Source organism: Lactuca saligna, chromosome 6 (assembly GCF_052625555.1).
Source record: "Lactuca saligna cultivar CGN05327 chromosome 6, ASM5262555v1, whole genome shotgun sequence".
In the NCBI taxonomy this organism is placed as follows: Eukaryota; Viridiplantae; Streptophyta; class Magnoliopsida; order Asterales; family Asteraceae; genus Lactuca; species Lactuca saligna.
This window is the reverse complement of record NC_136422.1, coordinates 162140738-162166298: the sequence shown is the minus strand read 5'-3', so window position 1 is coordinate 162166298 and position 25561 is coordinate 162140738. Positions and strand designations below refer to the sequence as shown.

The 25561-nt window shown below is 39.4% G+C and overlaps 1 protein-coding gene across 2 annotated transcripts; it reads left to right on the top strand.

Moving 5' to 3' along the window:
• The first annotated feature begins 22060 nt into the window (after window positions 1-22060).
• On the top strand, window positions 22061-24446 carry TGA7 (bZIP transcription factor family protein). 2 transcript variants are annotated; one of them, XM_078962393.1, is made up of 9 exons: window positions 22061-22132; window positions 22467-22643; window positions 22749-22814; window positions 22945-23004; window positions 23083-23160; window positions 23299-23338; window positions 23441-23712; window positions 23933-24160; window positions 24232-24446. In XM_078962393.1, the coding sequence occupies exons 2-9, from the start codon at window positions 22482-22484 to the stop codon at window positions 24403-24405; spliced, it is 1080 nt and encodes a 359-aa protein (XP_078818519.1). In that variant the 5' UTR covers window positions 22061-22132; window positions 22467-22481; the 3' UTR covers window positions 24406-24446. The 2 variants fall into 2 exon arrangements, with proteins under 2 accessions (XP_078818519.1, XP_078818520.1); XM_078962394.1 differs by lacking the exon at window positions 22061-22132 and having other exon boundaries at window positions 22507-22643; window positions 22721-22814.
• Window positions 24447-25561: the final 1115 nt, after the last annotated feature.

The following is a 25561-nucleotide window of genomic DNA, read 5'->3' as shown; positions in this document are numbered from 1 at the left end:
ATGGCATCATGCACTTGGATAGAATATAATGAGAGAAATAAGACACTTACGGTTATTAATATATTATAAGTTCTAGTATATTAATAATAAGAATAATGAGATTATTTAATTAGTATTGATCAAGAATTAATCTAGAATTAATTAAGTGATCAAAAGAAGACTAATTAAATATATGGGTTGATTGTGTAAATCATTCATTCTTATATATGTGGGCTTGTGATCCAAGATTTCTTATGTTGGACTAAGTCCATGGGGTGACCCATGGATACTCCATGGAGGTTAAAACCCATGGAGCATAAGGAATGGGTAAAGTCATGAGTTACATGGTGTAACCCTAATAGCCACCATATAAAAGAAACCCATGGCTCAAGAAATCGTGACTATGACTATGACTAACACTATGTGTATGTATGAGGGCTACACGATTTCATGAAGTGTTCTAATTTCTCTCTAAGTTATTCCAAGTGCTTATGGTGTTGTGTGAACCATTTGAGGTGTCACACTTGGGGCACTAAGCACTCAAGCTTCATGAAGACAAGCACTATCAAAGAGGTATGTATTCTATCTTGTTATATCCATTATTTTGTATGCTAGATTAGGATAATACCTTGGATGTTCATATTTGCATGTATAATAGAGAAAACATAGATCCAAGGTATTTAGGGTTGCATGTACACTTAGGAGTGTTAGAATGCTCAAAACCCAACACTTTTGAGGTAAAAAGTCTCTAGCTTGGCAATCATATTGTGTAGATCTATGTGTTGTGAAGTTTTGACACCATTCTTGTCCTAAAAACCTCATCTTGATGCATGATTTGAGTTGGCTGAGATTACCTGTCCTTTTAGACCTTAGGAGAGGTCTTGAGTAAGAAAAATGAGGTCCCAAGGGCTTTGGTTGTCTCATATGTGATATAGATAGGTCTTAATGGATTAAGACCTTGGATTAAGAGCTTTATGGACGTACCAAGTGATAAAGTTTGAGACTTTATGGATCCTAGGCATGTTTGGTCGATGGATCTGAAGTTTAGGCTTAAGAGCTTAAGCCATTAAGGACTTATGTGGATTTGTTGTTCAGCGAATTTACGCCCCGCGTAAACTGATGTACGCCCCACATACTCACCATTCTGATGTACGCCCCTTGGATCTAGGCCCGTTTGTAGAGGTGGACCCAATTTAGTAAATTAGGCCAATATTGGGCTTTATATGAGAATTTGACTTTGGGCCTTAGCCCAATAAGAGGATGATGGACTTGATGAAGTGTTGTGGGCCTTAGTCATGGATCAAATTGAGTTAAGGGTAAATTGGTCAATTTACCCTTGGAAGGATATTGTGATTTATCTGATGGTTATTTCTGCTATGTTAGCTAGTTCGGGATTTTCGGTGAGTCGGTGATTCGTGAGTCTGCTTTTCAGTTCAGAGTTTCGGTAGTTGCGAGGTGAGTTATCCTCACTATATCGACAGGGTCTAAGGCACTAAGGCCGACCCTTTATCGGATTGTAATCCGGGTATTGTTGTTGTGTTATTGCTTTGCTATGTTTGCATCCTGGTAGTTAGGATGGTAGATGTTAGTGACCGGTTAGGTCGGTATCCTGTTTAGAGTATGCTATGTATGTGATCTGCCAGATCGGTTGATTGATGATTAATTATTATGTGATTATATGTTTATGTGCACATGGTTGGTTGACTGGGGTTGGGTTGTGGCGGGTCCTGCTTTGTGCTGTAGGCCAACATACCCAGGATGGACTGGATATCCCGAAGGCCCAACGAGCGGTCCGGATAGGCTGTAGGTCCTACGAGGGCGGACCAAACGTGCCGAGGCTCGGAGAGTGGACCAGGCCGAATGAAGGCCCGGTGCAGGCGAACCAGTCATACTGTAGACTCAGAGAGTGGACCAGGTGGGTTGAAGGCCCGGTGCGGGCGGACCAACCACACTGCAGACTCGATGGATATGGCTGGAATCGGAGGGTGGACCAGGTGGACTGAAGGCCTAGTGCGGCGGACCAGTCACACAGTAGACCCGAAGTGCATGGCTGTTCTATGTTATGTTATGATATGGCATGTTATGTGTATGATATATGTGGTTGGTATTTTGGGGGTATCTCACTAACCTTTCGGGCTTATAGTTGTGGTTTAAAATGTTTCAGGTACTTCAGGAGACCGTGGCAAGGCAAAGGCGTGATCATATCGCTCCTCATGTTTTATGTGTTTATGATGTGGTGCTGGGAAAATACTTTGATAATAAATGTATTGAAAACGTTTTTGTATCAACTTTATGAAATTGGGTTGTTTTTGAAAAGCTTAAATTGGCTTGAATTTTTAGTCGTTACAAGTTGGTATCAGAGCCTTGGTTTGAGTGAACTGGAGGAGCATTCGTGTGAATCCAGTCTCAAATCAAGGAGAGTTTTCAAAATGAGAATTTAAAATGGGTTTCAAAATGAGCAAAGGAGGACGCGGAGGTACGATCAGTCGGAGCCAGTAAGTAGCCCCAAAATACCATGCAAGTTATTTGTTTATGTGATATGATAGAACAACATGCTAGTATTAGGCTAGGGATCTTCATGAAATTGCATAATAGAGTTGCCTGATTTATGATGCCTGCTAGCCTAGGGTTTCCTTCTGTATGAGATTTCCAGTGTTCCTCTAGGAGTGAGGGTTGGGTGCTTGTTATGCCTGTTCTTCTCTAGGGTGTTGTGGTGATACTTGATATAAATATGAGTAAGTGTGGAAGGTAGTATGGGCTAGTACTACTGAAAGCACAGGACCCATACGCGTATCAAGGAAGTCACAACCCCTGGGCTGGGTTGAGAGTCGGTTCCCGGGTTAGTGGGAGGTATCTGATGTTTGCGGTGTTTTCCAGTACGGTGGTTACGAGGCATGCTGGGAGTGGATCCGGGTCAGGATCGGGAGAAGGAGAGGGCAGTCAGGGTTGATCAGCACCACCCGAGGTTATCAGTCAGATGAGCACAGACGAGTTGGATGCTAGGATTCGTGAGATCTTGCATGATGAGGTTGCTGCTATGTTCCGGGCCGAGTTGCCAGAGCTGTTTGGGTCGATCAAGACCGCCATGGTCGAGTATTTTGATGAGCGCTTTGCAGCTCTTACAGAGACGGCTGCTGCGGCAGCTACAACGGTTGTAGCAGCGGCAGGGGGAGGAGCCGATGGAGGTTTTCAGTATCGGGACTTCGATAATATGAAGCCCCTACCTTCAATGGGGTTCAGGATCCAATTGTTGCTATGCGATGGTTGTCAGATGTGGAGGGATGTTTCTTCACACGTTCATGCCCTGCTGACCAGAGGGTAAGGTGTGCTCTGAACCTTTTGAGGCTCGGGGCGAAGGATTGGTGGAGGTTGACCACGGGATCGTATTCTGATGCGCAACGAGCTGCGGTTTCTTGGGATCAGTTCAGAGAGATGTTCAGTACTCGTTATGTTTCGCGAGTTAAGAGGGAGAGATTAACTCCGGAGTTCCTGGAGTTGAAGCAGGATTCCGAGTTGGTGACGGAGATCACCAGGATGTTCACTAAGAGGGTGAGGTTTTGCCTTGAGTTTGCTTCCGAGCAGGCTCAGATGTCCCAATATCTGAGCATGCTGAAGAGGGATATCAGGCAGTTTGTGTCTACGCAGAGGTGCGAGACATTATTGGAGTTGCAGGAAGTTGCTAGGCGGTGGGAGTTGGAGATCAAGTTACAGTTGAGAGAGCAGAGGCAGGCTCTTGTACAGTCGCAACTGGCACTGAAACGGTCCAAGACCATTGATTTCAGTATTGGCAGTCAGGGCAGCCGCACTTGTAGGAAGTGCGGGAGGGGTCACACTGGAGTTTGTAGCTCTGGTGGTGCGTGCCGCAAGTGTGGGAGAGAGGGGCATTATGTGACATCCCCAAAATCTCGGCCAGAAAAGACCGATTTTCATTTATGCTTTTAAAATAAATTCAGAGTAAATCCTTTTGATTTGAAAGAGTTGCGGAATTTGTTCCCAAAAACAAAACATGATATAACAATGTTTACCAAAGCATTTCATAAAAGAAATGTATTTTTTCATTATATAATCAAAACTCGGGGTGTCATGTTCGGATATAGACCAACAAGCATAAACGATAACATTACAAGTCATTCAACAAATATTTACATATACAGACTTGTAAACAAAACAACTTGATGGTTCATCCATCTTACACCCTTGCGCCACTTCCTGTAATACAAATAAAACTGAGTGGGTCAGGCTTGGGAGCCTGATGAGCATATAGGGTTTTCAACCCACAATAAATAATTAAATTAATTATTATCAACCAACAATAACCCAGTTACCTATTCCCGTTATTCTCACTTTATGTCCCTAAAATAACTAACACAAGGGACCTAATCTAAGAATATTTTCATCGGGGTGACAACAAATGCTGCGGGGTTTCCTCAGCAATATAAGTCAAATAAGGCAACCATGAGGGGGATGGAATACATCGAATGAACACCCAAGTTCATTAACACCTACAGGTTATGAGCCTGCTAGCGTTCCACAGGACTGTCTAGAAAAGTCCGTGGTCGTCATCTAAATTCCGCTAGATGACTGGATCAAAACAACAACGAGGCCTCTCATCTGTTTATCACACAACAACTATCTACCCATGTTCTACCCAACATATTAGTAGATAAAAACATACATTTTTATACATATTTTCAAAACCTGTATAGCATGCTTGATAACAAGACGGCGTACGACACTTCTGTCCATACAAAGCTTGGTAAGGTGCCATCTTAATGCTCGAGTGAAAACTATTGTTATAGGAAAATTCTACCAACGGTAAATGTTCATCCTAATTACCTAGGAATTCCAAGGTACATGCTCTCAGCATATCTTCAAGTGTTTGTATCGTTCTTTCACTCTGACCATCAGTCTGCGGATGGTAAGCTGTACTTAAACATAACTTGGTACCCATTTCCTCTTGTAGACATTTCCAAAACCTTGAGGTGAAACGACTATCACGATCCGACACAATTGTTAGCGGAACACCGTGAAGTCTCACAATTTCCTTCACATAAGAATTCACAAGCTTTTCCATAGACCATTTCTCCCTGGCTGCTATGAAATGCGCACTCTTAGTGAATCGATCAACGACCACCCAAATCATGTCGTGACCATTCTTTGTTCTGGGTAGTTTAGTGACAAAATCCATAGCAATGTCTTCCCACTTACCCATAGGCACAGGTAAAGGTTCTAAACTCCCGTATGGTTTCTGATGTTGTGTCTTGACTCTCGCACAAGTCACACACTCGGCCACATACTTTGCAACATTAAGCTTCATCGTCGGCCACCAGTAGTAGGGTTTCAGGTCCCTATACATTTTAGTGCTACCCGGATGAATCGAGTACATGGTCTTGTGAGCTTCTTCCATCAGAAGATCTCTGACTCCTCCTGTCTTAGGTATCCAAATCCGATCTTGGAACACCTTCAGTCCATGACTGTTTACACCGAACACCAATGTTTTTCCCAAACGTTCCTCCTTTCGGTCATTCTTCTCTGAAGCTTCGCTCTGAGCTTTCTTTTTACTTTCCAAAATAGTCGAGACAACTTCAATTCTCAACGCTCTTGGCCTTTTCCTTTCAAGATTGACTTTCCGACTGAGAGCATCAGCAACTACATTAGCTTTACCGGGATGGTAAAGTATCTCACAGTCGTAGTCCTTAAGTAATTCCAGCCAGCGTCGTTGCCTCATATTCAATTCCTTCTGATTAAAGAGAAATTGGAGACTCTTATGATCGGTGAAAAGTTTGCACTTTGTGCCATAGAGGTAATGCCTCCATATTTTCAGAGTGAAAACTACCGCTGCCAACTCCAAATCATGAGTCGGGTAATTCTTTTGATGCTCCTTAAGCTGTCGAGACGCATATGCTATCACCTTTTCTCTTTAGGTCAAAACAAAACCCAATCCAACCCCAGACGCATCGCTATAAACAACGAAGTCTTCAACTCCATCGGGTAGAGAAAGTATCGGTGCCTCGCATAGTTTCTTCTTTAGCTTCTTGAATGCTTCTTTATGCTTCTCACTCCAAGAATAAGTAGCTTCTTTGTGGGTCAAAGCTGTCAATGGAGTAGCAATCGAAGAAAAGCCTTGGATAAACCTGCGGTAATATCTGGCTAATCCTAAAAAGCTTCGGATCTCTGTGGGACTTTTCGGTTGTTCGCACTTCATTACAACTTCAATCTTTGCTGGATCAACCATTATCCCTTCTTGGTTGACCACGTGACCCAAGAATTGGACTTCACGAATCCAAAAATCACATTTGGAGAACTTAACATACAGTTTCTCCTTCTTCAAGACTTCTAACACTTCTCGTAAGTGTCTGCCATGCTCCTCCTGGCTTTTCGAGTAAATCAGAATGTCGTCGATGAACACTATCACAGATTTATCAAGGAACGGATTACAAACCCTATTCATTAAATCCATGAATGCTGCCGGAGCATTGGTTAGTCCAAACGACATAACCAAGAACTCGTAGTGTCCATATCTAGTTCTGAATGCAGTCTTCTCGATATCTTGCTCTCTTACTTTTAGCTGATGATATCCTGACCTAAGATTGATCTTCGAGAAATAGATCGAACCTTGCAATTGATCAAATAGGTCATCAATCCTTGGCAACGGATATCTATTCTTTATTGTTGCCTTGTTCAGCTCTCTGTAATCAATGCACATTCTCATACTTCCATCTTTCTTCTTCACGAATAACGCCGGAGCTCCCCAGGGTGATGAACTAGGTCTAATGAAACCTTTGACCAACAACTCCTGAAGTTGCATCATTAGCTCCTTCATCTCCGTCGGTGCTAATCGATAAGGTGCTTTTGCAATTGGCGTTGTTCCTGGTAACAAGTCAATACGGAATTCCACTTGTCGATCAGGCGGTAATCCAGGAAGATCTTCGGGAAATACTTCCGGATAATCACACACCACAGGAATACTCTGCTTCACCTTCTTCTCATTCTTAGCATCAATCACGAATGCTAAATATGATGTACATCCCTTGGTCAAACACTTTCTGGCTTTCATTAGGGAAATGATTCCAGAATTCACTCGGCGTTTGTCCCCATACACCATAAACGAATCTTTTCCAGGCGGGTTTACTTTAACTATCTTCTTCTTGCATAAAATTTCGGCATCATTGGCGCTGAGCCAATCCATTCCCAACACGATGTCGAAACCATTAAGTTCGATAGGCAATAATTCCAAGCGGAACTTATTCCCATTCAAGTCGATTAAGATGTTTTTCATACGATGGCTAACAGGTACAAACTTGCCACTAGCAACTTCTACTAATAAAGCATTATCTAGTCTATCAACAGGCAAAGCTAGTTTTCTACCAAATTCATGCGATATAAATGAGTAGTTGGCTCCAGAAGCAAATAAAATTTGGGTAGACAAATTGTTAACGAGAAAGGTACCTGAAGCGACATCAGCTTCATCCTTAGCAGCTTCCAGTGTCATCTGGAATGCTCTTGCCTTCGGATTTGGTGGAATGTTGGGCTTAGTTGCCTCCTTCTTCTTCGGATAATCTTTCAAAATGTGCCCCTCTTCATTACAACCGAAACACATCCTTTTGTTGTTCGGACATTCATTGGCAAAATGTCCAACCTTTCCACACTTGTAGCAGGTCACATCCTCGCTACATTTCCCAAAGTGCTTTTTCTTACACTTTTCACACCACTTCGCTTCTCCTCCTTTTCCCCCTCCAAACCTTTTCGAATCAAATTTTGAAAATTTACTTTTCTTACCGGAACCAGATGTTCCCTCAAACTTCCTCTTCTCACCAACCTCAACCTTGTTGGTGGTTCTCCCCTTTATCATGTTCTCAACAGACTTGGCATCCCAGATAGCTGCCTCTAAAGTATGTGCCTGACGTACTGGCACCTCATACTCCCATGGGAGTCCCTTCGCATACCGATCCACCTTAGTCAGCTCGTCTGGAACGATACGCAAGGCAAACTCCATCTTATCGGTGAAGTTATTGGTGTATTCATCAACTAACATGCTGCCTTTCGTTAGTGTCAGAAACTTGTTCTCTAGCTCCAATAGATTTTGAGCCGAGCAGAACTTGCGCTTGAACTGCACCAAGAACTCTGCCCATGACAATTGCAGTGGCTCATTTGGGCTTACGGTCTTTCCTAAAGTGTTCCACCAACGAACGGCTCCACCTCGGAATTGACGCACTGCATAGATAGTCTGCAACTTGCCTCTACAGCCACAAGTCATGAAGGCCAATTCCATTTCAGAGATCCAATCCATAACTCCAATCGGATCTTCCTTTCCATTGAAGGTCGATGGTTTGCAAGTTAGAAAGTCCTTGTACTTGCATCCCATTCCATCATTCCTTCCATCACGGTTGTCTTGTCTAACTATCGGTGGGTTGGCTTGACCAACAGACCCACTAAAGTTTCCACCTTCCGAGTGCCCTTCATTTAATTCAGGCTCTTCCACACGAATTGACAGTTCTTCACGATTCTGTTGAAGCAACTGTCTAGTTTCATCCATTTGACGATCCAACATCGTCTGAATCATCAATTGTACACCGGCCATTGTTATCGGCTCAGGTGCTGCTGCTATGACAGGTCTTTGCTCAATCACTGGTGGTTGATTCCTGTTTTCATCAGCATTTCCAACTCGACTTCTTGTTATCACTCCGAAACGTATCGTAGACGTACGCTTAGAATCCTACACACATAAAGTTTCTAGATCCGGTCGGCAACAGACCATAGATCCGAACAAATAATATCATATATGACAACATATAACATTTAGCACATAAAGCATTTTAGGCAACTTTCCTAAAATAAACTAGTGCTGGTGTCTAAAATGTAACAGACACACATCTCAAAATTTCACTTAGCATTCTAAGTTTAAGTCTAGAAATCCTAAAAATTCCTAGTTCGCTTAAACTAATGCTCTGATACCAACTGTGACATCCCCAAAATCTCGGCCAGAAAAGACCGATTTTCATTTATGCTTTTAAAATAAATTCAGAGTAAATCCTTTTGATTTGAAAGAGTTGCGGAATTTGTTCCCAAAAACAAAACATGATAAAACAATGTTTACCAAAGCATTTCATAAAAGAAATGTATTTTTTCATTATATAATCAAAACTCAGGGTGTCATGTTCCGATATAGACCAACAAGCATAAACGATAACATTACAAGTCATTCAAGAAATATTTACATATACAGACTTGTAAACAAAACAACTTGATGGTTCATCCATCTTACGCCCTTGCGCCACTTCCTGTAATACAAATAAAACTGAGTGGGTCAGGCTTTGGAGCTTGGTGAGCAAATAGGGTTTTCAACCCACAATAAATAATTAAATTAATTATTATCAACCAAAAATAACCCAGTTACCCATTCCCGTTATTCTCACTTTATGTCCCTAAAATAACTAACACAAGGGACCTAATCTAAGAATATTTTCATCGGGGTGACAACACATGCTGCGGGGTTTCCTCAGCAATATAAGTCAAATAAGGCAACCATGAGGGGGATGGAATACAACGAATGAACACCCAAGTTCATTAACACCTACAGGTTATGAGCCTGCTAGCGTTCCACTGGACTGTCTAGAAAAGTCCGTGGTCGTCATCTAAATTCCGCTAGATGACTGGATCAAAACAACAACGAGGCCTCTCATCTGTTTATCACACAACAACTATCTACCCATGTTCTACCCAACATATTAGTAGATAAAAACATACATTTTTATACATATTTTCAAAACCTGTATAGCATGCTTGATGAATACATTTTCCATATAACAGATGAGGCACACACACATAACACGTATTTCATATAGAAATAATCAGATCTGTAAGATAGAAGAAAGTGAATATACATTCACACACATAACAACAAAATATACACATAACACGTATCTCGTATAAAATACTTCATAGTTATACGTTAGGAGAAAGTAACAATGCATTCACACGTATAAACGACAATAAACTTAATACACTCAAACCATACTTGTATTATTATTGCGTTTATGAAAGGTAGTATACACTCACTTGATCAGAAGATGATCGGACAACACTACGACTTGCAGAAGTAGTAATCCACAACAGATCTGGAAGATCTCCACAAAAATCGAACTTCTCGCGGGCAGAACTTCGGCTCGGGAACCGCACTTCTCGAGATCTTCGGGATCTCGGGACTCGCTTCGGGACTCGGGAATATTACCGGGGCTTCGGGATGGCTTCGGGGGTAAAAATGCAGAGCTTCGGCACAAAAACGAGAGGAAATTAGCAATTAAACCCGGACCCCTCGCATCCTATTTATAGGAGGCTGGAAGCCCGAATTACGCGGGACGTACAGACTCCGAAATGCGTCACTGTATGTGTCATCCAAACTGTCGACAGTCTGGCTGTACGTGGGGCGTACTCGAGTACGCGGCGCGTACCTCGGATCGGACTGCTGACTCCCCCTTCAGATAATGCCGGATTTTTGATTTAAAAATAAATACAAATTATTTATCAAACTTCGGAAATTCATATCTTCTTCATACGAACTCCGTTTTCGACATTCTTTATATCCACGGAAAGGTGAGACTACGCTCTACAGCTTTCGTTTAGACTCCGTCGGCTAATTTTGAATTTATTTTTATTATTTATTTTTAATAGGTCGGGACAGAAATTTTCGTTATAAATTCATAACTTCTTCGTTTGACGTCTGTTCTCGCCTAACTTTTTATTGCTTTGATACTAACAACGAGATCTTTGATTCTCATTTAGATCACTAAGGCTAAATATCGCTCTAACGTAAATTTCACTTTTTACGTTAATCAGCGGTGCCGGTTCTGTCGCGAAACTTCGCAGGTCATAACTTCCTTGTTTCAACTACTACAACATTATCTAAAGATATCAAGTTTATTTTACACTTAAATTTTGATGCTTATTTTTATTCTTAATTAATCAAACAACATAATTAAGCAATTAAGCACAAAACACATAATACTCAAATAATACAATCTTATTATTTCAAAACGGGTTACAAAAGTTAACCTAGACCATTACATTGCTAAAAATGGCAAGCCCATAAACACAGGCGTTACACATTATGCGAGGGATTGTCGTCAGTTAGCCCTTGTTCAGGATATGAGGATTTGTTACCAGTGTCATCAGGTTGGTCACATGAGGGCCAACTATCCACAGCTTGTTGCAGGACCGGTGCAGGCTCTAGCACCGGCCACTTTGAGGATTACGGGTGGAAATCAGGGTGGAGCAGATCCCCCGAGGGCTCCGGGTCGTGCATTTCAACTTATAGTAGATGAGGTTAGGGCAGAGTCGGATTCAGCTGCGGGTATGTTTCCTTGTTGATATCTTGTTATCGTATGGTTGTTATGAAGTATTATATATGCTAGTCTTGTTCGCATAATTCATGGTATTACATTTTGTTCGATTTTTCAGGTTTATGGTATTATTGAGGAATCGGTTAGTATCCAAGGGATTGATGGTCAAAATTTGGTTGTATGGTCTTGTTGTTGAGTATAACATTCGCGATGTGAGAAGTGATCAGCTGGAAGTCGGACTCCTTTGGGATTCGAGATGTTCAATTGGCGAGAGAGCAGTTTTGTGAAGGTTACTTGTTCAGAGGAAAGCAGTTTCTGGATAAGGAAGGTTTGGGATAGAGATGAATGTTCTCGGCCGGATGAGTCACCGGTATTTGGAGGCCAGTGTTCTAAGTGGGGGAGAACTGGAAAATTCTCAGGAGGATCGACAAGTATTTGAGTTCGATTAGCCGTTTGGAAGTCGACGGTGTTTCAGTCAGCCATGAGTGTGGGCTGGTATGAGTAAGTGACAGACTAGTGGGGGCAGGAAGCAGACCATGGATTTAGGGTAGATAGTGTTTGATGTTAGGCTTGGGTTAGGGCATGGAGAGGATTCTGGGATCGGAATGGAGTTAGAGTTCGGAACCCATTGAGGGGTAGAACAGTATGTTCGGGAGAGAGTCCCCAGAAGGATGGTTTGGGATGAGATACGATAGTCTGAGGGGTCCGGGGAGACTGAAGGCCTGTGGGCATACCAGTCAGGCTGAAGGCTTGGAGAGCCAGCCAGACATGCTGAAGGTTCTGAGAGTGGTCCAGATTGGCTGAAGGCCTGGTAAGGCGGTCCAATCATGCTGAAGACTCGGTAGGTGTTGATAGATCTAAATAAGGAGATGGATTGAGTATGCTACGATGCAATGGCAACCGGTAGGTCTATCCCCGGGTATTGATCATATTAGTAGGAGGCGGTGCAGGGAACTGAGAGTCCTTGCGGAAAGAATCAGAGTAGGTGAAGTTCGAGAGTAGCAGTTGCTCTACATGGATAGTGTAGAGTGGAGTTTAGCTCAGTGAGACGCGCAGGCGCATAAGAGTTGTAGGGTGGATTTCCTGGAAAGGAAAAGGTGTGTAGCTCCAGAAGGAGCGTGGGTCCTCGTTAGGGGAGGAAGTGGAGTAAATGGATGACCGTCATGCCTCAGTCATTAGTAGGAGGTACTGGATTGTATCGGATATACGGAAGCACCTGCGGGTTGGCTGCTCGTCGAGGTAGCGGTAATTTTGAGTGATGCTCGGACATATTTTCAGTCTCCTTGGAAAAGGAGGAGGGTAGTGGCTTCAGAGTGGAGATTTGGAACAGAGGAAGGTGAGACAACAGGTTAACAAACTTGGGAGTAGTTTGGACCGATGCTGAATTCGGTATAAAAGATTTCGGTCGGAGGCCAAGAACCTAGAGACCATGATAGAGAGGATGCAGTAGTAAGGTTACAAGAACCTGAGTTGATGGGTAAAGCGGAATCTGTAGTGCAAGGGTTTTTCTATTGTATATGTTGCAGTAGGCTTCGAGGACGAAGCCTAATTTAAGTGGGGGAGAGTTGTAACACCCCGTTCTTAAAATATCTATTTATGGGTTCCCGAGATCAAGAGTAAGGGCATTCCGGTCTTTCATGAGCGATGGGTTATTATTCGGGAAGGTTTCAGACCAGGGTATGCTGCTAGAATCAAAGATCTTCTCGCCACCTTTCCGTGGGTATAAAGTTCATCAGAATCGGGTCTAGAATGAAGGAGTTACGACACTTTGAAGATTTGGCAAGAATGACCCTTATAGAAACAATTTGCATGGAAGACCATGCAAGCATGCTGGGACACGCGTGGGTACGCCCAGCGTAATGGGGCAAGTTGGACGCGGATGTTCAAGGTGTACGCCTAGCGTACAAGGAGTACGCCCAACGTACGCTTAGAGTCTAACAACCCTAAATTTAGGGCTAGCCACTATATAAGGAACATAATGGTTCTCACCCTAGCCTCCATAAACACTCTCTCCTCCTCAGAAGCCCTAGATAGCCGTTCCACCTCCTTTGTTGGGTGTGTTTGACCTTGGAAAGCTTGTTTTGGCAAAGGAGAGCCAAGAAGAAGAAAGAGGAAGTTGTCAAAGAAGGAGTGGGGTAGCTGGAGCTCGTAGATCTGGAAAGGGATCATCTTCTAGAGCCTTTTTGAGGTAAAAAGTCTCTAGCTTGGCAATCATATTGTGTAGATCTATGTGTTGTGAAGTTTTGACACCATTCTTGTCCTAAAAACCTAATCTTGATGCATGATTCGAGTTGGCTGAGATTAGCTGTCCTTTTAGACCTTAGGAGAGGTCTTGAGTAAGAAAAATGAGGTCCCAAGGGCTTTGGTTGTCTCATATGTGATATAGATAGGTCTTAATGGATTAAGACCTTGGATTAAGAGCTTTATGGACGTCCTAAGTGATAAAGTTTGAGATTTTATGGATCCTAGGCATGTTTGGTCGATGGATCTGAAGTTTAGTCTTGAGAGCTTAATCCATTAAGGACTTATGTGGATTTGTTGTTCAGAGAGTTTACGCCCTGCGTACTCACCATTCTTCCTGTATGCTTAGCGTACGTTGAAGTACCCCCCGCATAATCTGTCTGTATGGATCTTGATTTTTTGGCCTTATTTGATTGGGCTGTCTATGGACTAATAAAGCTTGGGCCTTGACTGAATAGTATGGATGGAGTATTTTGGGGCCAATAATTATTATGGACCTTGGATCTAGGCCCATTTGTAGAGGTGGGCCCAATTTAGTAAATTAGGCTAATATTGGGCTTTGTATGAGAATTTGACTTTGGGCCTTGGCCCAATAAGAGGATGATGGACTTGATGAAGGGTTGTGGGCCTTAGTCATGGATCAGATTGAGTTAAGGGTAAATTGGTTAATTTACCCTTGGAAGGATATTGTGATTTATCTGATGGTTATTTCTGCTATGTTGGCTAGTTCGGGTTTTTTGGTGAGTCGGTGATTCGGGAGTCTGCTTTTCAGTTCAGAATTTCGGCAGTTGCGAGGTGAGTTATCCTCACTATATCGACAGGGTCTAAGGCACCAAGGCCGACCCGTTATCGGATTGTAATCCGGGTATTGTTGTTGTGTTATTGCTTTGCTATGTTTGCATCCTGGTAGTTAGGATGGTAGATGTTAGTGACCGGTTAGGTCGATATCCTGTTTAGAGTATGCTATGTATGTGATCTGCCAGATCGGTTGACTGATGATTAATTGTTATGTGATTATATGTTTATGTGCACATGGTTGGTTCACTGGGGTTGGGTTGAGGCGGGTCTTGCTTTGTGTGCTGTAGGCCAATATAACCAAGATGGACTGGATATCCCGAAGGCCCAGCGAGCGGTCCGGATAGGCTGTAGGCCCCACGAGGGCGGACCAGACGTGTCGAGGCTCGGAGAGTGGACCAGGCCGACTGAAGGCCCGGTGTGGGCGAACCAGTCATACTGTAGACTCAGAGAGTGGACCAGGTGGGTTGAAGGCCCGGTGCGGGCGGACCAACCACACTGCAGGCTCGATGGATATGGCTAGATTCGGAGGGTGGACCAGGTGGACTGAAGGCCCGGTGCGGTGGACCAGTCACTCAGTAGACCCGAAGTGCATGGCTGTTCTATGTTCTGTTATGATATGGCATGTTATGTGTATGGTATATGTGGTTGGTATTTTGGGGGTATCTCACTAAGCTTTCGGGTTTACAGTTGTGGTTTAAAATGTTTCAGGTACTTCAGGAGACCGTGGCAAGGCAAAGGCGTGATCATACCGCTCCTCATGTTTTATGTGTTTATGATGTGGTTCTGGGAAAATACTCTGATAATAAATGTATTAAAAACCTTTTTGTATCAACTTTATGAAATTGGGTTGTTTTTGAAAAGCTTAAATTGGCTTGAATTTTTGGTCGTTACATTTGAAGCAGAACTTCCCTCACTTTCTCATACTTTCAACCCCATCTATTGTGTTTGGTTTCAACATCATGTAATATGAGGTCAACTTTAATTTCTATAGTTTCACATTTGTTATTGGTGTAGTAAATGTGTGCCAAGTCATAATTAGGACTGATATCAAGGATGCGATCTAAATTGATAATTATATCGATGTTGTCTATAGAATCATCATTAATAGGAACAGTCTCGACTTCTTCAAAATTTTCTTTGTGATTCGGGTGGCTAAAAAAATTAGGTCATTACATGGCTTATTGTATGTTCTTTCAAATTATATCTCATGAGAGATCATCAAAATAGTGATAATTAGGACAGTGAAGGTGACAATGTCTTAGCCTACCAAAAATCATATGGATGTTCGTTATATCATCAGGTCCAAATGTTCACCTTTAGTGTAACATCCCGAAATCGCAAGAGTAGAGTTGAAGGGCTAAAAGTGTAAGTTTTAGAGGGTGACTCGGCGAGTCCATGGATAGACTCGGCGAGTCAGGTCGCGGCTATGGTCGCGTGTCAAGTGGCCTACTCGGCGAGTCCAAAGATGGACTCGGCGAGTAGGTGCTGTATGGAGAAAACCCTAATTTTCGGGGTTGAGCCCTATATAAAGAGCATAATACCCCTCCACAGCCTCCCTTATTCCCCCCTTGAGTTCCAGAAACCCAAAATTCGTTGAGAGTCCAATTATTGAGCAAACTAGAGCTTGGAGAGGTATTGTTTGAAGAGATCTTGAAGGAGAAGTGGCTTGGATCAAAGGGCTTTGTGTGGATTCGAGTTTGGCTGCTATTAAGGCATCTTTTGGAGGTAAAACCTTCGTTCTTGGGCTGTATCTTCCTAGTTTCTCATTTTGGGGTTTGTGGGGTGTATATCTTGGAATGTTTTGGAGTTTGGAGGATGGATCTGAGGTTTCTACCTCAGATCTGGAATATTGAAGGCCTAGAGTGCATTAAAGTTCCTATGTTTGAGTGCTTAGTGAAGCCACCATGTCCCAAACCTTGGTTCTAAGGTGAATAAGGCCTAGATCTCTTTAGATTCACGTAAAGTTTGCCACTTTACGTGATGGATGGATTGTAGGAGGTTGGATCTATGTTTTGGGTCAATTGCATGGCCTGAGATGCTTCTGTATGGATTCAGACCGGTGGTACTCGTCGAGTCACATGGGGCGACTCGATGAGTTGCTTGAAGATGGCCTGGAACTCGACGAGTTGGAAGAACAACTCGGCGAGTAGGTTGAAGATAGCCTTGGACTCGACGAGTCCATTTGGACTCGGCGAGTCTTGTCGAGGAAGTCCCAATATTTCTGGTTGAGTCGAGGAATCGGTGGGTCAAGGGATGACTCGGTGAGTTGGGTGCGAGTGAACTCAGGGTTGTTGGACTCGACGAGTCTTGGGGTGACTCGGCGAGTTGGGTTGTTGATTGAAGGAAGTTCTGAGCATATGGACTCGGTGAGTCATCGGGTTGACTCGGCGAGTATGGTCAGTCAGGGTTTGACTTTGACTTGTCCAAGGTTGACCAGTTGTCTTCCAGGGGTATTTTGGTAATTAAGGGTATTTATTAAGTTGTATGTTTTATTGTTCAGTGGAGGAGTTCGTGTCAGAGTTCGGAGCAGCGGAATCTTATCTTTTCAGCCGACAGTTTCGAGGTGAGTTATCCTCTCTATATCAACAGGGTCTAAGGCACCAAGGCCGGCCCTTTATTGGATTGAGATTCGAATATGGTTATTATGTTATTGTCTGATGTGTCTGCATCCTGGTAGTTAGGATGGTACATGCTAGGAGACCTTGTTTAGGTCAGTTTCCCGATATACAGAGTGATGCTATGCTAGTGACCGGTTAGGTCGGTAACCCGGTTAGGGTAATGATATGCTATGTGATCTGCTTGCTCGGTTTGTTGACTATGACTGTTATATGGATGTATGTTTTGTGCACATGGTTGTTTGGATTGGAGATGGGTTGAGGCGGGTCCTGCTTTGTGCTGTAGGCCAAGATACCCAGGGCGGACCGGTTGTTCCGAAGGCCCAGCGAGCGGTCCGGATAGGCTGTAGGCCCCACGAGGGCGGGCCAGAAGTGCCGAGGCTCGGAGAGTGGACCAGGCCGACTGAAGGCCCAATGCGGGCGGACCAGTCACACTGTAGATTCAGAGAGTGGACCAGGTGGGTTGAAGGCCCGATGCGGGCGGACCAACCCCACTGTAGACTCGAAGGACATGACTAGACCTGGAGGATGGATCCGATGGACTGAAGGCCGATACGGCGGACCAGTTACACAGTAGACCCGATATGCATGGCTGTTCTATGTTCTGTTATGTTATGTATGTTTTATATGTTTTGGACCGGAAGGTCGCAGCCTGGAAGGGCGTATACATGGTTGGTATTTTGGGGGTATCTCACTAAGCTTTCGGGCTTACAGTTATGGTTTAATGTTTTTCAGGTTCTTCAGGAGACTGTAGCAAGGTGAAGGCGCGATCGTACCGCTCCACATTTGTAGCAATGTGATTCTGGGAATACTCTAATGATTTGTGTTGAAAACCTTTTTGTAAACATTTTAATGAAAATTGGGTTGTTTTGAAAAATTTAAATTGGTTGTATTTTTCGGACGTTACATTTAGTGAGAGGTTTGTATGTCAATATGTTAGACAATTTTAATCATTTTAATAAAATATAAGACATCTAATCATTTGTTGATATGTAATATAAACTTTAGAAAGAATCTGAATAAAATGAAGGTTTTATATAATTAACAATTGGGAAAATGACACAAACACCATACGAACTTTCGGTTTATCTGTTGAGTTCCTTAAGTTTTTGTCGGGCTTTATGGGTCCCCAAACTCGGATATGACATGCTCTTTTAGGCTTCGTCAACCTGTAATAGCCGGTTCAATGACATTTTAGACCAAAAAACTCACATTATTCCCCTATAAAGCCAAAAAAATATAAGTTCGGGGATCAATTCATACAAAAAAAAACTATCCTTTTTTTTTTTTTTTTTTTTTCTAAAACTGATTCATACTCAATTTTTATTGATCCCCGAACTTATTTTTTTGGTTTTATCGGGGCACAATGTTAGTTTTTTTTTTTTGGTCTACATGGTCACTGAACTGGCTATTACAGGTTGATAAAGACTAAAATAGTAGATCATATCTTAGTTTAGGGACCCATAATGTCCAATAAAAACTTTAGGGACTCAATGAGTAAACCTTAAAAAGTTTGTAGCGTATTTGTGTCATTTTCCTTAACAGTTACACACTACAAAGTCTATGATTATATATTTTTAAAGAGAAATTAAATATCCTCTTATCTTTTCTTCTTATTTTTATTCCTACCTATTTAAAATGATGATAAGTTTATAAATTTAACAACCCAAATTGAATGACACTTGTTATCATCTTAAATAGATAGGAAAATAGTAGGAACAAAAAGTAGAAGATTATTTAATTTCTAATATTTGAATACACATTTCCCAATCTTAAAAAAACTTAAAATGTATTAAAAGATCTTATAAACAATATGTTCTTAATTCATTGATTGGAGTTGAAAATTTATATAATTTATTAGAATTTTTCAATTTAGGGATAATGTTCCTATTACCCAACCAATTATTGGTTTTGATCATATTTGATATTTTTTTTTTCTTTTGCATTTCAGTTGTCAGTTTACATGTCAAAAAGCAATTATTGGAATGGAGAAAGTAGCCGGGTAGCTAGAGACTACAGACTGGTTGTGGAGGTTAGGTTCATCGGTTTTCCCTGTCGCCGGTTTCAATCTCTTTTGGCCTCGTTTGACAATTTGTTCGTTCATGTCAAGATATCTTACGCCAAAACGTTTTATAACAAATCAAAATGGTTTAGTTGGAAAATTACTGGTCACCCAATATAACAAAACTAACTGTGAAACATGATATAAAAAGATTATTGGTGAACTTAATAAACATGTGAAAATTGTTATTTGGAAAAAAAGTATAAACTAATATTGTTTGATCCTAAAAAAAGATGAAATATTAGTAGTTAAAATACCCCTAAGTAGTAAATAAGGCTCATTTCTTGGATGACACATGAGCGTGTCACAAATTCTTGTGTCAAATTAAGCTTTCATCTCACAATATCTTTACGAGTGACAGGTGGTTATACTTTATTTTTCTTTCCTAAATGGTGTTGCTTTCCGAAGGTTATTGAACAGGCACCAAAAGGTGAATCTTTGCTAAAGAAAAGAAAAAGCTTTAGGACACGACAAGTCTTCTAAATATACTGTACTCTAAAGCTATTTATAAGTGAATAATGTTTTTATTGTTAATGTAATTGCTAAAGACTATATTCAGATTCAAATTAAGAATCTTTTTTAGTTACATATGAAAGTAGTGATATTATAGCTTGCACAATTAAAGAAATTCATAGTTACTTTACCTTTTAAACTCTTTCTCTGGAAAATTATTCATGGGATATCTTATGTAAATTAAGTTATAAAAGTAGGACAAATTGCATGAAAGACACTAAATGTATATAAAATTTTGATTTTGATGTTTTTTTTTTTTTTTTTTTTTTTTTTTTTCAATTTAGTCATTCAGTTTACAATTATGTTGCAAATTTAACCAACCGACCGATTTGCTTTAAATTTAAATGTTTTATGTTTCTTACTTGCTGACTAAACAAAAAACTGATGTAAATTCTATATATGATTCTAGTTGACAAACATTTTAATTAAATTGAACCCTAACATAGATCTGTACGCACTTTCCCATATTTCTTCTTATTTTTCTTGTCTCAAAATATCAGAATCTGCAATGGTTTCCTAAAGTCGTTCAAGTGGTTTATCATCCCAAAATGGTGTAAGTAAGATAATGAATGTTCCTTTAGGTGATGTTAATGTGGGAAACCTTCTTTGTCTTTGCTTACACCACTTTGAGATGGTAAACCACTTGATCGACCTTTAAATCCATTGCACAAAGTTGTGATGCTTTGAGAGAAGAAAATAATAAGAAATAATGAAAAGTGAGTACAAATCTATGTAACGATTCAATATAACACACACGTTTGCTAATTAGGATCATATGTGGAAGCTATACCAGTTTTTTGCCTAATCAGCAAGTGAGTAACATGAAACATGAAGCAAACCGGTCAATTGGTTAATTTTCAAACAAAATTGTAAACTTAATGATTTAATTAAAAAAAAAACATAATATCAAAATCAAAATTTTATGTAACCTTAATGTTTTTTTTATACAATTTGCCCTAAAAATGTGCACAATATATTTATAATTGAATATTCACAAAATTTGCTACTCCATAGATATCTTTTTTTTACATGATCAGGGGTGTCTTTGAGAGCATGCGAGGTGGGAGACACACATGGTCCATATCGTCAAGGAGTCAGTTTTACATACGATTTAGTTTGTTGTCAAACAATTGGCATTCCGATAATCAATGACAAAAGCTCATGTTTTGTTTCAATTCCAATAGCTCATGCTAAAATATTACATACCCTGAACTTGATCAGTAAAAATTACAATCAAATGATATGTTTGTCGATGTTGCTATTAAAGAAGTAAATATGTTAATTGAGTTCTTCGATGAGTTTAGAAAATCAAGGTTATTTAAGGAAATTGATGATGCCAATGAAATTTCAATTGAAATGAATATTCATCTAGTGTGCCCTCAAAAGAGTCTCATTCATCAAGAAAAACAGTTTTATAATAATTCAAGTAATTAAGATGTCATACTTTAAGCCGATGAGAAATTTAAAGTTAAATATTTTTTATATATTGTTGATCAAACGATGACTTTTCTTATAAAAATATTCGAACAACTCGAAGCTAGAGTATGAATTTTTTTTTTCCAAAGAAGTTGAAGGAATTTGATGGCAAAGATCATAAGTTGTGTTGTAGCTGTTTGGAAGTCGCACTTAAATATGGTGAACGATCGGATATATATGTTAATGAACTTTATTTGGAGTTAAAATTGTTTGATGAGTTTTTATAGAGTGAAACTACCAATATCACCGATGTTTTAAATATATGAAAAAACTCAATTTTTTTTCCTAATATAGTTATTGTATATAGAGTTTTGTTGACTATTTCAGTATCAACGAATTTTTTTTGTTGATTATTTCAGTAATAATGATCTTTTACTATTAAAGAAAGAAGTTTCTTAAAACCAAAATTGTAAAAATCTTACTTATATACAACGTGAGCTAATTTCGTTGTACTTATTTTTTTAAAAAAAAATCACAGCACATTTCTCTATACAAAAAGATATATAAAATCAACTAAGTAACTCGTTATAGAGACTCCTACTAAAAATATCTGTGGATTCTTAAACACCAAGCAAAAGGAAAGCATAATAATTTAATCAAACTTTTAAAAAAGCTAATGTCATTTTCTTATTTACTATTGCCTGCAATAATTAAACTTCATTTATATCATTTTTATTAACTTTAGCCTTTTTGCTCCGATTCTAATGTATTTTTATAAAAGAACTAACCATGCATATAGGTTTTTTGTGCTATTAGATATCAAATAAATTAATAATGAAGTGTAAACTGTGAAAAAGTAGTTGTTCTTATTGTTTTTATGTGTAGACCTAGTTTTGACCAATAGTTATCAAATGTAGATAACTTTATAGAAACATATTTCCAAATATTATAATATATTTTATACCAATCTAGAGTAATCATAATACATTTTGTGGATGGTGGAAATAATTTAAAGCGACTTTATCCCTTTCCACTAACCTGGTTATATTTATTTATTATGTTAATGCATTTAATTCCTTGTCTATAAAACCCCCGCATAATATTTACATATTTTCCATCTTTATTGTTATTCAAGATTTTCCATTCTCCATTTGCTCATGCATCAATAGGTCTCTCTTTCTATATGCACACCATAAAATTTTGTAATTTGTTTTTAATTTTGTTTAAAGGTTGTTTGATATATCTTTTATTAGTTTGATAAGAGTTTTATACTCTACCCATGGATAGCATAATTAAAAGTCTTTTATTTGGTTTATTTGGTTCTACACGTATGCTATGCTTCTTATGGACATATAAGCGATTGAGTTTCACTCATTCAACAGCGAATATCATATCGTTTTGTTTTACAAAAAGACTGGTTTCAACATAGGAAGTCGGGACTTTCTAATTACAGTAATTGACCTTACTAGTTGTATAATTTACGTATTTTTTTTACTATATTAGGATTTGCATATAAATATGGCACCAACATCAACCCAATTTTCCACTTCGTCAAGAATGGGAACATATGATTCACTTCACCATGTTAGCATGTCGAACTGCATCTTCGAAGATCACATGAACACGAAGAAGAGCCATACCATCATCAGTCAACCCGAATCAACAAGACTAACCAACAATGTAGGAGAACATATATATTATTTTATGAATTTTCATCGTATGGATGATCATCTTTACCCTGTATTTACATTTTACAGATATAATTCTTTTTGTCATGTTCTTTAGATGGAGTACACTTCTCAAGAATCATTAGAATCTTATCGGGAGTCGGATAAGAATATTTCAGATAAGGTAACTATTTCATTTGATTATGTAATAATAAGTACTACATGTGTATATATATACATGGGATCTTATGATATTTAAAAATAATTCGCTGCTAGAGATGAGTTTTAATATGTTAAATATTAATGTATTTCAGTTTCAACGACGATTAGCACAAAACCGTGAAGCTGCACGAAAAAGTCGTTTAAAGAAAAAGGTATGGAAAAACATTTTGGTTTCAAGTGATTATAATTTGATATTTAATTAGCATGATCTTTTTGTCTCGTTTGTGTAGGCCTACGTTCGAGAATTGGAATCAGGGCGTCTAAAGTTGGAGAAACTGGAGCATGAAATCAAGAGGACTCGACAACAGGTTAAAGCGAATCCTATTACCCACAAACTTTGAGACACTAAAATTTGTCGCTAAAGCATGTTTCTGTCGCTATAGTGTCGCTAGAGTTTTATTCTCTAGACTTTGTGTGTAAACTTCTTGTTATTGTCTTGATTACAGGTTACGTATGTGGATCCACCAGGCTATGGTCAACTACCTGGTAATATTGTCAACTTGAGTGTATATGATTTCGTATTTTTTTCTACATGAATACTTTTGTACTCAACATTGCAAAATCTTTTGAAACGATTCTCATGTGTAGGTATTGCTACATTTGTGGCTAAGTATGATTTATGGGTTGTTGAGCAACATAAAAAGGAGAGTGAACTTATGAAGATCCTACAAACCGATGTAAGTGATGATGAGCTTAGGGTTGTATTAGATGGTGTTATAGATCACTACCAAGATCTTTTCTGGATGAAAGCTGATGCTGCAAAGGTCGATGCCTTTAATTTGTTATATGGGTCGTGGAGGTCTCCCATTGAGAGGTTGTTTGAATGGCTTGGTGGATTCCGACCCTCCGAGGTTCTATATGTAAGTCCTTAAATCATAGCCTCATCAATCAAATTTGTCCAACAAAAAACTAGTTACATACATACCACATTGGTTTATGTTTATGCAAATGTATATATGCCATGTAAATCATATATACAAGAATCTCCGAGGTGGTCTTAATGCCTACAAAGAACTCAATCCATATTGGAATTAAAACTCACAATCTTATGTTCTGATAATGATCTTTTGGTTTTGACAGATACTAATGCCATGGTTTGAGCCATTAACAGATACACAAATAGTGAATTTATCCAAGCTTAGACACACATGTCGACAAGCCGAAGATGCATTAACTCAAGGAATTGATAAACTTGAACAAACGTTGGCTCAAAGCGTCGCTATTAACATAACGGAAAGTGCAAATTGCAACACATGGATGATTTCGGCAATGGAGGAGCTCCAAGCACTTGAAAACTTCTTAAACCAGGTAAATACTAATTGCTAGAGATTTTGTTGATTTTTAGAAATTTCAGATGTCGTAAATGTTAAAATTTACAGGCGGATCATCTTCGATATCGAACGCTACAACAAATGTCACGGGTCTTGACAAATCGTCAAGCAGCAAAAGGGTTGCTGGCATTGGGCGAGTATTTCCAACGTCTTCGTGTACTAAATTCACTTTGGTCTGCTAGACCTCATGGATTAGATTTCGTTGTTGGTCAAAAAATGTAAATGTAGTTTATAGCAATATATATATACAATACTTATTTTAACGGTATGTGTTGCACTCTAACGTGTTGAGGTTTTAAAGATGCGAAAAATATGTTCCTCCCCTAAAGGGTTGAGGTTCAAGTCTATAGTCATCGGTGTAACTTAGAATTAAAATAGGACCCGTTCAAAAAGTAATGTTCAACGGAAGGTCGTTTACTTAATAAATGAACATACACAAACAAGAGTTTGTGTTTGTGTAGCTAACCTAACGAACACGGACAATAGTCCCATTTGTTCATTAACATTTATGTATGTTTGGTATAGACACAGTGAGAGTGTTATTGGAGCTTCTAAGAACGATTAAAGTTTTCGTACTTCTAGATTTCATAAAAATATAAAAAATGACACTCCTAAGTATGATCAACATATCATAAGTTTTGACGATCAACTTTTACGGTTCTTGATTTGGATGTTTATGCTCATTTATATTTGTCCATTTATGCTCCTTATTACATAAGATCATTCAACACCTTAAGGAACATAAACGAATGAATAAATGTAATTTGCTAAACGAATGAACATGAACAAAAAGATTAATTTGTCGTTTATTTATTCGTGCTCGATCGTTTGCTCAGTTAAATTAAACGGACGAACATAAACAAACACTTTGCTTTTATTCATTCGGTTCATTTACAAACCTAATTATATCGTGGTTGGTATATATTAATAATAAAAGATAATATTACAATGAAATGAGAAAATTAATGATATAAAACAAACCGTCGATTCTAAAAATGTGATTTCCGTTATGTGTGGATGGGTCGAAAACCTTGAAGTTTATTGCTAAAACTTTTTCTAATAGTCCTTGAGACGACCCACGTCGTTTTGTATGAAGAGTATGATATAAGATGTTAATTAGTACACAATGGAGGTGAGATAATTATATAAGAGCTTCGAGTTCACGGAGAATCAAATCGACATTGGAAATTTGCTGGTATTCATACCTTAGCATGTTACGTCCCGAATTTCAAAGGCAAATTTCATTTTTATTTATTTAAAATATAAGTCTTACAAAACATTACAATTCATTATTATATAAAAGAGTAGCTTAACAGAAGTCTATAAAACTTCATTGATGCTTCGATGCTAATACAATCATGTGTGAGCCTTTCCACGG

What these genes read in the sequence shown, in the direction of transcription:
- TGA7 (XM_078962393.1), top strand. Translation starts at nt 22,482, where the DNA reads ATGGCACCAACATCAACCCAATTTTCCACTTCGTCAAGAATGGGAACA. An exon ending in ATAAGAATATTTCAGATAAG is followed by an intron (nt 22,815 to 22,944) that starts GTAACTATTTCA and finishes AATGTATTTCAG; the next exon opens with TTTCAACGACGATTAGCACA. An exon ending in GACCCTCCGAGGTTCTATAT is followed by an intron (nt 23,713 to 23,932) that starts GTAAGTCCTTAA and finishes TGGTTTTGACAG; the next exon opens with ATACTAATGCCATGGTTTGA.